Source organism: Eubalaena glacialis, chromosome 19 (genome assembly GCF_028564815.1).
Source record: "Eubalaena glacialis isolate mEubGla1 chromosome 19, mEubGla1.1.hap2.+ XY, whole genome shotgun sequence".
In the NCBI taxonomy this organism is placed as follows: Eukaryota; Metazoa; Chordata; class Mammalia; order Artiodactyla; family Balaenidae; genus Eubalaena; species Eubalaena glacialis.
In genome coordinates, this window is record NC_083734.1 from 55,784,952 (window position 1) to 55,798,371 (window position 13,420).

Sequence of the window (13,420 nt, forward strand, 5' to 3'; positions counted from 1 at the left end):
TGTGCTGAAGCAGTGAGAGGATGCCTGTGTGTGACAAACGGCGCTTGGTTCCCAGAGGCCCGTGGCTTTCCGAGTGTGTCTTGGCCGCTGCTGCTTCCCAGATCCTCCCTCCTTAAGCAGCGTGACTGTTTGCCGAGGGGCACATGTACTGCTCTTTATGTCCTGTGACTTTCTCAGTGCTTGTTTTTAGGTTAGCATTTAAGAGTCTAATTTCATTTTGTAAGTGTGTAAAGTGTTGATTACTCGTGCTTGTTGCTCTACACTGACAGTGAGTCTCTCCCACCGGAGCCCAGCTTTGTCCTGGATCAGTTCTCACTGTCGTGGTTGAATCACAGCGATCTATGGAATTTAAAGTTTCTCCGACATTTGAAACAAAAAGCTATTTGTAGGAGCAGACAGGTGGCCGTTTCAGATGATTGGGGCACTTTCTAATGGAGTTGTGTTTTCTTTTCCCTTCCCACCATTTCGAATCTTGGAGCAGCAGTCCTGGAAGAGCCCTTCAAAGATACACTGGTGTCTAGTAGGTGGTGTGCAAATCTCGTAAGTGATTGTCGAAACTGAGGATTTCTGATTTTTGAACTTGTGATTTCTTGTTTTTGTTGACATATTACCGTCTCTCCGTCTTCAAACATGTCCCATGGTTGTGTGTAAGTGCTTTGGAAAACTAAGGTTAAAGAGCTCTGGTTGGCATGGTATATGTAGGTAAACAGGGGCGATTGAACACATTTATTTCCACTTCCTCCAGAAGCCCTTCTAAAATGACAGTAAAAGGATTTTTTAGGGCTTGCCTGGTGGCGCAGTGGTTAAGAATCCACCTGCCAATGCAGGGGACATGGGTTCGAGCCCTGGCCCAGGAAGATCCCATGTGCTGCGGAGCAACTAAGCCCGTGCGCCACAACTACTGAGCCTGCGCTCTAGAGCCCGTGAGCCACAGCTACTGAGCCTGCGTGCCACAACTACTGAAGCCCGTGCACCTAGAGCCCGTGCTCCACAATAAGAGAAGCCACTGCAATGAGAAGCCGGCGCACCGCAACGAAGAGTAGCCCCCGCTCGCCGCAACCAGAGAAAGCCCGCGCACAGCAACGAAGACCCAACGCAGCCAAAAATAAAAATAAAATAAATAAATTTTTTTTTTTTAAATAATTTTTTAAATGTCTAAACCCACGAGGAGAAAGAATGGGAGAGATGACAATTGACAGTAGGTTTCAAGTTGTGGATGATGGACGGTGACTGCAGCAGCAGAGCAGGAGCTGAGATGTTTGGTGCCTCAGAGACACGGCCCAGGGAGGAGCAGTGTGGGAAGCCTGGTGTCCTCAAGGCGGGAGTGCGGTCTGGGCCTAAACACAGAGGGATTAGCTGAGAGTCTGTATAGGGAGAAATTCAGTTCCCCAAGTTACCTGTCCACTTGCACAAACCAGAGAATACTTATCCCCTCTGCCCACGCGAGCGCAGAGGTTGATGCTCCGGAGAAATCAAACCGGAGACTCTAGATGAGGAACCTCAGGTGGAGCGAAGGGGGCAGTGTAACCCTGGGCTGAAAGGGGGATTCATGGACGTCTGTATGCTCAAAGGGAAGTCCCATAGCCTGAGATCAGGCCAGGCGCAGGGTTGGAGGACTTCCTTCTGGGAGAACAAACAGTGTCGGAGACAGGCCCGCAGTTGCTAGCGTTTGGCAGTCCCTCAAAGCAAAAGCTAGATGCTACCCCAGCTAATATGATCAGTACTAGTCCAAAGGCTTGCTTGTGTCCACAAAGCTTCCATCATCTTTTTATTGCCTCAACTTTTATATTTTTTATTTTGAAATAATTATAGATTCATAAGTTGCAAAAATGATACAGAGAGGTCCCCTTCACCTTTCATCCAGTTTCCCCCAATGGTTACATCGTACATAACCACAGACAATAGCAAAACCAGGAAATTGACATGTACACGATGTGTGTACAGTTCTATGCCATTTTATCACATGCAGCTTCATGTAACCACCTCAGCAGTCGAGGTACATGACTGTTCCATCGCCACAAAGATTTCCCTGATGATGACTCATTTTAAAATAGGAATGGACACGACAGCCAAGGATCACAGCATATTCAGAAAGCTCCCAACATGAAGGGTAGAGGCTAGAACAAGCAAGAGAAAGATGTGTCAGAGGAAGCAGTTGATACTGCGAACAGAAGAAACCCTCAGAACACATAGTGAATAGCCTGAAATAAGAGTCAGTATTTTGTCAATGAAATAAAACAGGATGCTATGAAAATCAGAACAAGAAATAATTCTTGGAAATTAAAAACATAATATTAGAAAAAAAGAGTTGACAAAGACTCCCAGGAAATACAATAAAATATCTGACATCTAGGAGATCTATAAAGAGAGAAAGGGAAAATGAAGGGCAGAAATGTATCAAGGAAATCGGAAATGTTTCCAGAATTGAAGATCACATGGTTCCAGGATGGTGAATGGAAAAAGTCCTGACTGGCACGTTGTGTAATTCCAGAACACTGGGGATAAAGCTTCCAAAGAGAGAAAACAGTCGCATAAAAAAGATTGGGAATGAAGATGCATCGGATTTTCAACCTCCTGGGAAGCCGGAGGCAATGGAGTAGGTTTCCAATCTGACATCGTAGATTGAGCTAACGTAGAACCGCTCTTACTACAGTCACTTAGAAGTGCTATGTAAAATATAACAAACATTTTAAATGTAGCTAAGCATATAAGAAAGAAAAGGGATAACAGGACACCAGAATCAAAGAGGGAACCTAAAACCAAAGCAGAATAGGCTGCTGATGTCGTAGCAGCCCTGGGGGGTGTTTATTGGGCCCTAAAACAGGCCCTAACGATAATAGAAGTCTGGATTTTAATGAAAATGTATAGAATTGAAATAGAAATCCCCTCAAAGGGCTATTGCCTGGTAAAAGGGGAAAAAAAAAAGATGTGACAAAATCTCCCCTATGAAGCCAGAGAAATGGCGAGGAAGTTTATCACTGCCCCACACCATGAGGTGTTAGGGGAAGTCTCCCATGAGCGACTGAAACATCTGAGTTTGAGGTCTGTATTTATAATACCCACTTTCAGGAATCCCCAAGCCAGCACCAGGCTGGTGATGCTCCTGGAGGTCCTTGCAGAAAGAAAAGCAAAACTTTTGTAGAATGACCCTTCCACAATGCAGGCCACTTGGAATCCTGTGATTTCCACGAATGATGAGCTCGTGCTGAGAAATGACTAAACATACAGAAAACTCATAAGCAAGAGTCAGCTGTCGCAACAAACAGGAGGATTTCCAGCATTTTACAGCTTCAGATAATGAGATTAAATATAATGTTTAAAGTGATTGAAGGGCTTAAAGAATAGAAATCAAGGAAAGAGTAAGATACAGTACGTTTTAGAGACTGTTTTTTAAAAGAGCCAAATCTCTACAATGAAAACTCTAATCATTGCATATAAAACCCAGTGGAAATGTTAAATAGCAGAATAGACACACCACAAGAGAGAATTATATGAACTGGAAAATAGAGCTGAAGAAGTTAAGTAGAATTAGCACAGAGATCCAGAGAGATGGTATAGATGGTATTGAGGGAAGGGAAGTACCAAGCTCAGAGGATGGGAGGAGGGGCCCAGGCAGAGTTGGATGGAGTTCCCAGAGGGATCAAGAGCATCTTAAAAGCAGCTTGAGAGGAAAAGACAGATTACTCCCAAGGTTCAGCAGTGATACTCAGCAAATGTCTAAGTAGTAATAGTGAGGCCAGACCACGATGGAATAAAATCTTCAGTGTGCTGAGGAAAATAAGTTGTTAGCTTAGTTTTCAGTGACCAGCTTATCATTCTATAGTGAGAACAAAATACAGGCATTTTTCACAGAAAGAAAAACTAAGTTCATTCACTCACAGACCTTCATTGTACTTCAGGAAGAAGGAAACTAAACCCAGGAGAGAGAGACAAAAAGAAATGGCGTACAGATACGGCAGAAACGTGTGGTAGAACTAAATCATCATTAACTTATAAAACGGTGATCATTACTGACTTGGGGAGAGTTAAAAACTGAAATCCTGACAAACAATCAGTGGAAATGAGAGGGGATTATCTGAATTAACACATTCTAAGATCTTTGAACTGTTTGGGAAGCGTGGGAGGGATATTGATTTGCTTTACATTTTCTGAGTCAAGTAGACATATTAAAATGTTAAGGATAGAAGTAGGATTGGAAGCCTTCAAACCAATAGAGGGAAAATATCCAGAATTATAAAAACTAGGTCATTTCACTAGAAAAAAGAACAAGGAAAAAGTGTGGTAGGCAGAAAGCCCTAAAGGTAACAGAAATAAATCCACACGGATCACAATGAATATAAACAGAGCAAAAGTGCCAGTTAACGACAGAGGCCTCGGGTTGGAAGACAAGAGCGAAGCCCTCGATGTTCTGTGGGAGTTTCACATCCAGCCAATTACCTGACGAGTATTTCTTCTCAGGCCTGCAAGGACTGGAAAAACGTGCCTCCCGTGGACCTTTCTCCAGAAGCTGGTGGGAGGTGTGCGTCACCAAGACAAGGGAGTTTTCTGGGATCCAGGAAACGAGATTCCCCCACAGGCAGGCTGTTGGAGAGGCAGGCTGGAATTCTGCAGGAGGGAGATCTCCAAGGAAGGGAGACAGAACCCAGAGTCACCCGATGGATTGTTTGAGCGTGTTTGGGAAAGTTAGAAATAGCTATTTGATAGAATTCTCAATCCGTACACAGGTTGTGTGTATCCGCAGAGCACACTCGGTCCAGCTGTGAGCCACATTTACTCCATGCCAGCACATTCAGGTTGTTTCCGTCAAAGCTGCAGAACTGTCGGAAGGATGGACTCAAGGTAAGGGGTTGTCAGGGGGACGGGTAAGAAACAGGAGGTCACTAGGTAATGTCCACAATTAATAACTTAGGAGTTAGAGGTGCAAGCAAATTGTTTATATATATGGGTAAATACTCAAACTGCTAAGAAATTAGAAAGTGGTTTTCTCAAGGGAGCGCTGTTGAGACAGTAAGACAGGGCATTGCTGTTTTGTGTTGTTAAGCCCTTTGGAACTCTTTGATTTTTTTTTTTTTTTTTTTTTTAAAGAATTTACTGGTTTAAACCAACACTGTTCAATAGAAAGTGGCCTCACTTTCTATTGAAAGTTTTTTTTTCTCATGGCCTCAATCTTTTTAAATGTAAAAAGGAGCAGGTGAAATTAATTTTAATATATTTTATTTAAGCCAGTAGAGAGCCAAGACATTGTTTGAATATATAACGGACGTAAAAAACAGTAATGAGGTAGTTTACATTCTTCGTAGTAAGTCTTTGTAATCGTCTCTGTGTTCCAGCACGTCCTGATTCAGACATCACATTTCAAATGCTCAGTCGCCAGATGTGGCTGGTGGCTGCCCTGCTGGGCAGGGCGGGTCTGACCCCGGAAGGATGGAGGGTGTCTGCTCCATGAGGGTCTTTAACGATACGCAGATCGACATTCAGGAAGCCCGTTCTGGAGAGTAATTTCTGACCCTGGTTTCTTCCTTTAGCCCAGCCACCCCTACTTTAAACTCTCCACTGACATTTAGAATTGTTCCATATTCCCAGGCCAGTCATAGACTTGACGGCAGAAATTACAGTCTTGGGCTTCTCTCCTGGAAGTTGTTTCCCTCTTTCCTCATAGGTGCTGTTTCTAGCACTGCTCTGAACCTTCTCAGATTTCTCCGCATTCTCTTAGTGTAGTGATCAAAACTGGACTTAATATTGTTGAAAGGCTGACTGACTCAAAAACAGAACAGCAGGACGGATGGCCTCACCTTTCCAGGTAGCACTTGCTTGTTCTTGCTTGTTCTCCGAAATAGTGTCGTTTTTGGTCGTCAGGTCACTGTCATCTGTGTGGAGCAGTTCTTTTTCTGAAATGCTTCTTTCTTTTGGCTTTGTGAGCATCAGGAACTTGGGGTGTTAAGAGTGAAGGTTGAAGTATTACTGTTTTAAAGTCTGTTTCTTAAGTGGTTATTCTACCTGGATTTCTGGAACTCAACCCTCAGATTTCAGTCAGTGGAAAGCTGTGAAGGGTTTTTGTTGTTGTTGTTGTTGTTTTTTATTTTTGACTGCGTTGGGTCTTCGTCCTGTGCGCGGGCTTTCTCTGGTTGTGGTGAGCAGGGGCTACTCTTCGTTGTGGTGTGCGGGCTTCTCACTGCAGTGGCTTTTCTTGTTGCGGAGCACGGGCTCTAGGCACACAGGCTTCAGTAGTTGCAGCGCGTAGGCTCAGTAGTTGTGGCTTGCGGGCTCTAGAGTGCAGGCTCAGTAGTTGTGGCGCAGGGGCTTAGTTGCTCTGCGGCATGTGGGATCTTCCCGGACCAGGGCTCGAACCCGTGTCCCTGCCAATCCCCTGCATTGGCAGGCGATTCTTAACCACTGCGCCACCAGGGAAGCCCAAAGGTTTTTTTTTAAGGGTGCTAGGATTGGTTTGTGTTTTGAAGCTATTGGTAATCCCCTCCCTCCCATTTCTTTCATTATCCTATTTTTTTATATAACTCTTCTGAGAATCAGGAAAGGTCTGTAGAATCAATGGGTTTTTCCACTACACACACACACACACACACACACACACACACACACACGTGCGCGCCCGCCCCCTTGCCCTTTTCCTTGCTTCTCTTCCCGCTTCCCACCCCTTCCAAAAAAGACTCAGTTTTCATAAAAGCCACCGTTGTGTAAGCCTAGTCTTAAAGCTCTGTTAAAGCTTGAAATGAAGGAAGCACATCAGGGTGATAACAAGTAGGGAAGGGCAGGCATCTCCCCATCCTCCAGCCTGCTGGTGGGTCTCCATCCCACTCCTCCAGGACCCTGGAAAAGGCACCGGCCTGCGGGTCCTGAGCACCACCACTCGAGGTGTCTGCGCCTGTGGACATCGGTCACCCCCGGAACTGTCATTTTAGACGGGGGGCCGCCGGGGGTGGGGAGGGGAGGGCAGCTGAGCCTCTGGGCCAGGCCGATGATTGCAGTCCGTGTGTGCAGACTGGTGTGTGATGGGGCCCTGCCCTTGAGCCGCGGGTGGTCTGCTTGGGGGAGCAGCTCACATATGCGGAGGTGGCTGCCGGACGAGGGTCTCTTGCTGGGAACTGGCTGCTCATGACGTTTGGGGCTGAAGGGAGGCGGGCGCAGTGGGAGCAGAAGCCGGGCCCTGCAGCCTGCCTGCGCCCGGAGAGGGCGGCGGGGGTGGCTCGGCGGCCGGGCTCCAGGGTGCCCGTGGGACACCAGCCTCGTGGAGCTGCCAGGCTCTGGCTCTCGCACGGCCGGGCTGGAGGCACCTCCCTGGGTACCTCGCAGCCTGGACTCTCCAGACTGCCCCTCAGCAGCCGCCGCCACACCTGACTTTAACGTCTCAGAAAGAGGCCCTTGCCCAGCCCGCGTCCCCTCCACCTGCCTCTTCCTCTCTCCTCCTGCCCGCCTCTCTGGTCCCTGCTTCTGGGGTGGCCAGTTGTCCTCCAGCATGGGCGTTGCTGACCACCGCTTCCGGCCACCTGTCCCCGTTCCCGCGGGTCCCCCTGCAGCCTCCGCCCTGGGGGACCCGTGTGAGTGCCGTCTGTTTCCCGGGCGCTGTGCTGGGGCCGCCCCGTGCCAGGCAGGGCTGGTGAGCAGGGAGCAGCAGCCCTGGCCAGGCGGTCAGAGAGGGGCTTCCTGAGGGGGCGATGTCTGAACAAAGGCTTGAGTCAGCTGTCGAGGCAGATGTGAAAGCCGTGATTGTTGCCGTGGCGGCTCCTCATGTGCATCTGCTTACTGCACTTCCGTTCCCCCCACCCTTCGCTTGGCTCCTCATGGCCTGATGTTTCGTTAGCACCAGGCACAGCGTTTGGCATCCTAGTAGGCATGTAGATTGTTGAATGAGTGGGTGGGTGGATGGATGGATGATCCACTGTCGATCGAGTAAGCAGCACATGACAGATGTCAAAGGAAGCAAACCCAGACTTCCTACAGGGCGGGCTCTGTCCCTGCCGAGCCCCTGAGACAGGAGAGGCAGGTCTGAAGCCCAGGCCTGAGGAAAGCCAGGTTCACGTTAAACACCTTCTGTCATGCCCTCTCCCTGTGTGGTTCATTTCACAGCTTCGTATATTACCTGCCATTTCAGGGTAGTTCAAACTACTGATGGGTGAAGTAAACTCTGAAATTGCTGGGAGAACATAAGCGGGGTGGGCATGGGAGGGCAAGAGAACTACCATTTCCATTACTTACCACATGCCACATACGTCCTGGGGCTTAGATCTCAAAACCATCTCCACAGGCCTACCGTCACCTTCATGTGGCTTGGTTGGACCTTGAAGGATGGACCGTAGCAGAGTCCTTGAGGGCATCTGGATACACCTGCGGGAGGTGGGAAGGATTCTTCAGATATGCCGGTCTGGGGTTGTCTTCTGGTTCTTCTTTAGATTTCTGGTCCAGCAGCCTGTTGGCCAGCTCTGAGGCCCCAGGGATTAGAGAAATAGGGACAGCCCAGGTAGGAGAGATAGGAAGGCTGAGATGTTTATAGTAAAAGGTGTACTGCGGGCTTCCCTGGTGACGCAGTGGTTAAGAATTTGCCTGCCAATGCAGGGGTCACGGGTTCAAGACGTGGTCTGGGAAGATCCCACATGGCGCGGAGCAACTAAGCCCGTGCGCCACAACTACTGAGCCTGTGCTCTAGAGCCCGCGAGCCACAACTACTGAGCCCGCGAGCCACAACTACTGAGCCCGTGTGCCTAGAGCCCGTGCTCTGCAACAAGAGAAGCCACCGCAATGAGAAGCCTGTGCACCGCAACGAAGAGTAGCCCCCGCTTGCGGCAACAGGAGAAATCCCACGTGCAGCAACGAAGACCCAACACCGCCAAAAATAAATAAATAAAATAAATTTTAAAAAGAAAAAAAAAAGGTGTACTGTGTACCCCTGGCAAGTCTCCAGCCCTTCTCAAGCAGGGGTGCTGACACCCTAGTGCGTCCATTGTAATGCGTTAGTGTATCTCAGTGGTGCTGATTACTACCATCCTTAGGAGAGCAGAAAATAGTCACCTTCCATGCTCTGGTGGCTTAGATGACGATGACGCTGGCGTTTCAGTTTTTGGAGGGGTTGTGACCGTGCAGGCCCGAGCTGAGTCTACGGTGCCAGTAGGTGTTTCTTCCTCACCTCTCTCCAGTGGGTGGTGGTGAGTCCTTTCCACTTTCCCAGCCATGCCAGTTACCACGACTCAGCCCAGAAGCGGACTGCTAAGTATTTGTGCTTCATTTTGTTAGAAATCTTTGCTCAGAAGGCTGGCTACCTGATCCTTTCCTGACCTAATTCTAGTGACATGGGGTGACTGAGAAAAGGAAGACGTGACTGTCGAGGTTGGCACTGGGGAGTGGCGGGGCCAGCCTGTCTGTGTGGCTCTCAGTGGCTGTGGCATCGACAGTGGGGAATCAGGCAGATCCAGAAGGCTGTCAGCAATTTGGGACCAGCTGGCTGTTAAGACCATCACTCAGTGATGCGAGACCCTGGCTCGCTTTCCATCCCAGGGGTCTTCTGTCTCTTCCTCCTTGGCTTCCTGTGCCTTCATCAAGCTCCTGCTTCCGGGGTGGGGGGCGGGCAGGGGATGTTTGCAGCACCCACCCCAGTTTGTCTTGGAAAGATGTAGTTTTGGAATTGAGGAAAGCAGAGGACCAGCATTGTTCTGATACAGTCATTCTGGTGAGGGTCGTGAAAGCTCCTGCCCCTTTGGTGTGGATCCCCGTTACCTGCCTGGGGGTGGCTCAGGGAATGGGTGGGGTGGGGGCTCTGAGCCCACAGGTATGATGAAAACAAAACTGCACAGGGAGATGAGCCACCCTGCTCCCACACCCCCCCGTCAGTGAGAACCTGACCCCTGAGGAGGGACTCGGCCTTGGACCAGGGGTCTGGTGTGTTATTTTTACTGTCTTTTCCTCCCATATTTTCATTTTTAAAAATAGCAGTGCTGAGTGAATCCCTTTCAGTCTGAGTCTGCTTCGGAAGGTAGGGTGCATTTTGCAGAGAGTGTGGCTATATATTGATTAGCAGCTGATTCTCAGTTTGGGAGCATGGACCGCAGGAGCCGCAGATGTTCTGGGTGGAGGTAAGGCTCGGTGTCATGAGCCACTGCGGGAATGAGTCCCCAGCTCTCTGCTGACCAGAGATGACATCATTTTGAAGATGATGTCATTTTGCTGTGGGTTTGAAGAGAGGAAGGTGAAGAAAAGGGAGCGGGAGCGTCTGTGAGCCGAGGTCCTCATGGTCATCTTGGAGGATTTGGATCAGGCAGTGACTCGCCTTCCTGCCAGGGCAGTTCTTTCTCAGACTCAGAGTTCTTACAGGCGAGAAGAGCCACATTTGATGCACCAGCTCCATCCCGTCCAGTAACCCAGCTCTAAAAATCACGTTCTTGTGGCCGCAGCATGGGCCTAGGAGCTGCCTTCCTGCCTGGAAGTCTTTATGGTGGGAAAACCTCGTCCCCCAGGTGTCCAGGGATGTGTACTGGCAGGTTCTGCTCTTTGCCACCTAGGCAGCAGCTGGCCTGGGTCAGGTCACAGGGCTCTTGGTCAGCAGGGTCTGGGGCTTTGTTCTTGGTGTCTGTCTGGAAGCTGACCTAGACTAGGGTCTGGACCACCTGAGCAGAGGTCAGAGTTGGGGCCACATCGTTTACAGGACCTGGTGCCTGTGTGTCTGTTCAAGGGCTGAACCGCAGGAGGAGTGTGTCAGGGATACTGAGGGCCGGGTATGAGCTGAACCTCATTTTGTTAATTGTTTTAATCCACCTTGCTTTTGCATCTTGATCCCCAGATTTTTATCTTTAAATTTTTTAAAAATTAAAAACAAATGTCCCGGGGCTTCACTTGTGGCGCAGCGGTTAAGAATCCACCTGCCAATGCAGGGGACACGGGTTTGAGCCCGGGTCCGGGAAGATCCCACATGCCATGGAGCAACTAGGCCCGTGAGCCACAACTACTGAGCCTGCCCTCTAGAGCCTGTGCTCCTCAACAAGAGAAGCCACGCAATGAGAAGCCCGCGCACCGCAACGAAGAGCAGCCCCCACTCACCGCAACTAGAGAAAGCCCACGTGCAGCAATGAAGACCCAACACAGCCAAAAATGAATAAATAAAATTAAAACAAAAACAAAAAAACCCACAAATGTCCCTAGTAGTCCTATTTTGTTTTAGAAGAAAGGGAAGCATACTGGTTGAAGTAGAGCTATTTTAACCAGGCTGGTTATCTGACTCGCCCAGCGAATGTTAAGAAATAGATTCCTGGCTTCACCCAGAGATTCGTTCAGTAGGTTTGGGGTTAAAAAAAAAAAGTCAGGAATGTGTATTTTTGAAAGAGTTCTGAGGGTTCTGATAGTTGCCTTAAAACCTAGTCCTCCTCCCAAGGGGCCTGTCGAGGCTGCCTCCGTTTTTCTTCATAATCTTTCGCTATTTCAACACTGATGAATTACATATCTAGACCTCTCCACTCTGTTTTTATGGGGCCATCGGGTGGTTTCCATCAGTTGCCCTTCAAGACCAAACATAGTGGTGTGTGTCGGCCAAAACGCTACCTTGCAGTTGCTGATTTTAGGGCTTGGTGTCTAGAGGTGGGCGTCCAATAGTTCAAATACATTTTGATCTCTCACTTTCAGGAAGTGTGTCCTCCTTCAGATTTGTGATAATATGAATTCTGGCTGAGAAGTCCTTCTACGTCGGACCTAGAGGAGCCCAGAGGAAGGAAGGAAGGAATGAAGTTTCATGCTTAATCGTACAGAAAAGAGAATCAGGCCAGGGTCTTGCGTGCTGGTGTCTGTTCACTGGTCACCCCCTCTCCCCAGATGGCTCAGGGGCGCCATGGGGCAGCGAGGCTGGCCTGGTGCCAGGAGGCGGACTGGGGAGAGGCTCACTTGGTGCGTGCCAGCCCTGTGACCACCCCCGGCACATCATTTCCAGGACCTTCCTCCTGAGGGGGCTGTGAGGACTGGACGAGGTCTGTGAGGCTTGGACACTCCTTACCCTTCCCTCCCTCCCTCCGTCCCTCCCTCCCTCCCTCCACGCTCACCCAGGCCTGAGAGCACCTCCTGCTGGCCCCCTGGCCCATGCGGTGCCATCTCCTCCGATCGCACCTCCTCCAAGGCAGGCACCTCAGTGCCACCCTGCCATCCAGCTCAGCGCATCCTCTCCCACGCGCTCTGATTCTCTCTTGGCTGTATCTGCTCATCACTGAGGTGGGTGTGTCTGCAGTCATTAAGGGGGGAGGAGAATTTTGACCATATAAACAAGAAGGTGGTAATTTGCATACTATAAGATTTCCTGTGGGTTTTCTTGAAATAGCTCCCCGATACTAAAATCCTTTCAATTTGTAAAAGACTTTTTAGTAATGATATCTAACTCAAGATGCACCTGTATGTTAATTTTTTTTTTTAATAAATTTATTTATTTATTTGTTTTTATTTTTGGCTGTGTTGGGTCTTCGTTGCTGTGCGCGGGCTTTCTTTAGTTGCGGCGAGCGGGGGCTACTCTTCGTTGCGGTGTGCGGGCTTCTCTTTGCGGTGGCTTCTCTTGTTGCAGATCACGGGCTCTAGGCGCTCAGGCTTCAGTAGTTGTGGCACGTGGGCTCAGTAGTTGTGGCTCACGGGCTCTAGAGCGCAGGCTCAGTAGCTGTGGCACACGGGCTTAGTTGCTCCGCGGCATGTGGAATCTTCCTGGGCCAGGGCTCGAACCCGTGTCCCTTGCATTGGCAGGCAGATTCTTAACCGCTGCGCCACCAGGGAAGCCCTGTACATTAATTTTTGCATCTTGTTTCTGTCTTTGTAGATGTCATGTTGTGTATTTGTTTTCTCCAGCTGAGCTCTAAGTTCCTGGGGAGAGAATCTGTCAGGGGCCCGGTCCAGGCTTTGCCCTGGCGCTGCTGTCCCGGGGCCTTCTCAGGCTGTGTGCACCAGCACCATCTTTTCCTTTCAGCCACCCCCCTTGGGGGTCTGTGGGGATTCACTTTGCAAATGGAATACCCACGTGGCCCCTTGGCAGGGACAGGTGCTGGGCAGGTAGACTCCAGGGCTTCTGGAGACGTTGCAGGGGATGAGCTCTGGCGCTGGAAAGGCCCAGAGCTTGTCCAGCCCAGGGCTGCCCATGCCTGGTGATGCCCAGGGAGGTGACAGGACTTAGCGCATGCAGCTGGGGAGTGGCAGCACCGTGGCCTCTGCAGGACCTGGCTCTTGGGCCATATGGCCAGCCGCAGCCTCGTCTCACTGTGCCTGCAGGGCTGGAGGGATGCTTCCTCCCAGCCTCAGGGATTCTGCTTTTTCATGGTCAGTCAGGTTTTTAGGACTTGACGGTCAAACCAAGAGGTAATAGCAGCCCCCAGGAGCCCTTTGGTCTGTGCCAGAGTTGCCCGGCCAGTTGGTGCCTGAGTGATACCCTGTACCCTAGGATGGGTATCCATTTCATGCC

General features: G+C 49.7%; 1 protein-coding gene across 3 annotated transcripts in view; it reads left to right on the top strand.

Moving 5' to 3' along the window:
- Positions 1-13,420, top strand: part of UBE2O (ubiquitin conjugating enzyme E2 O) — a 56,240-nt gene that overhangs the window by 19,860 nt on the left and 22,960 nt on the right. Inside the window, exon 1 of one of the 3 annotated variants that reach the window (XM_061174917.1) lies at positions 12,044-12,195. The exons of the other annotated variants lie outside the window; for them this stretch is intronic. Coding sequence (XP_061030900.1) covers positions 12,067-12,195 — 129 coding nt within the window. The 5' untranslated portion in view covers positions 12,044-12,066. Of the gene's footprint in view, positions 1-12,043; positions 12,196-13,420 lie in introns of those variants that run through there. 3 annotated transcript variants of the gene reach the window in all.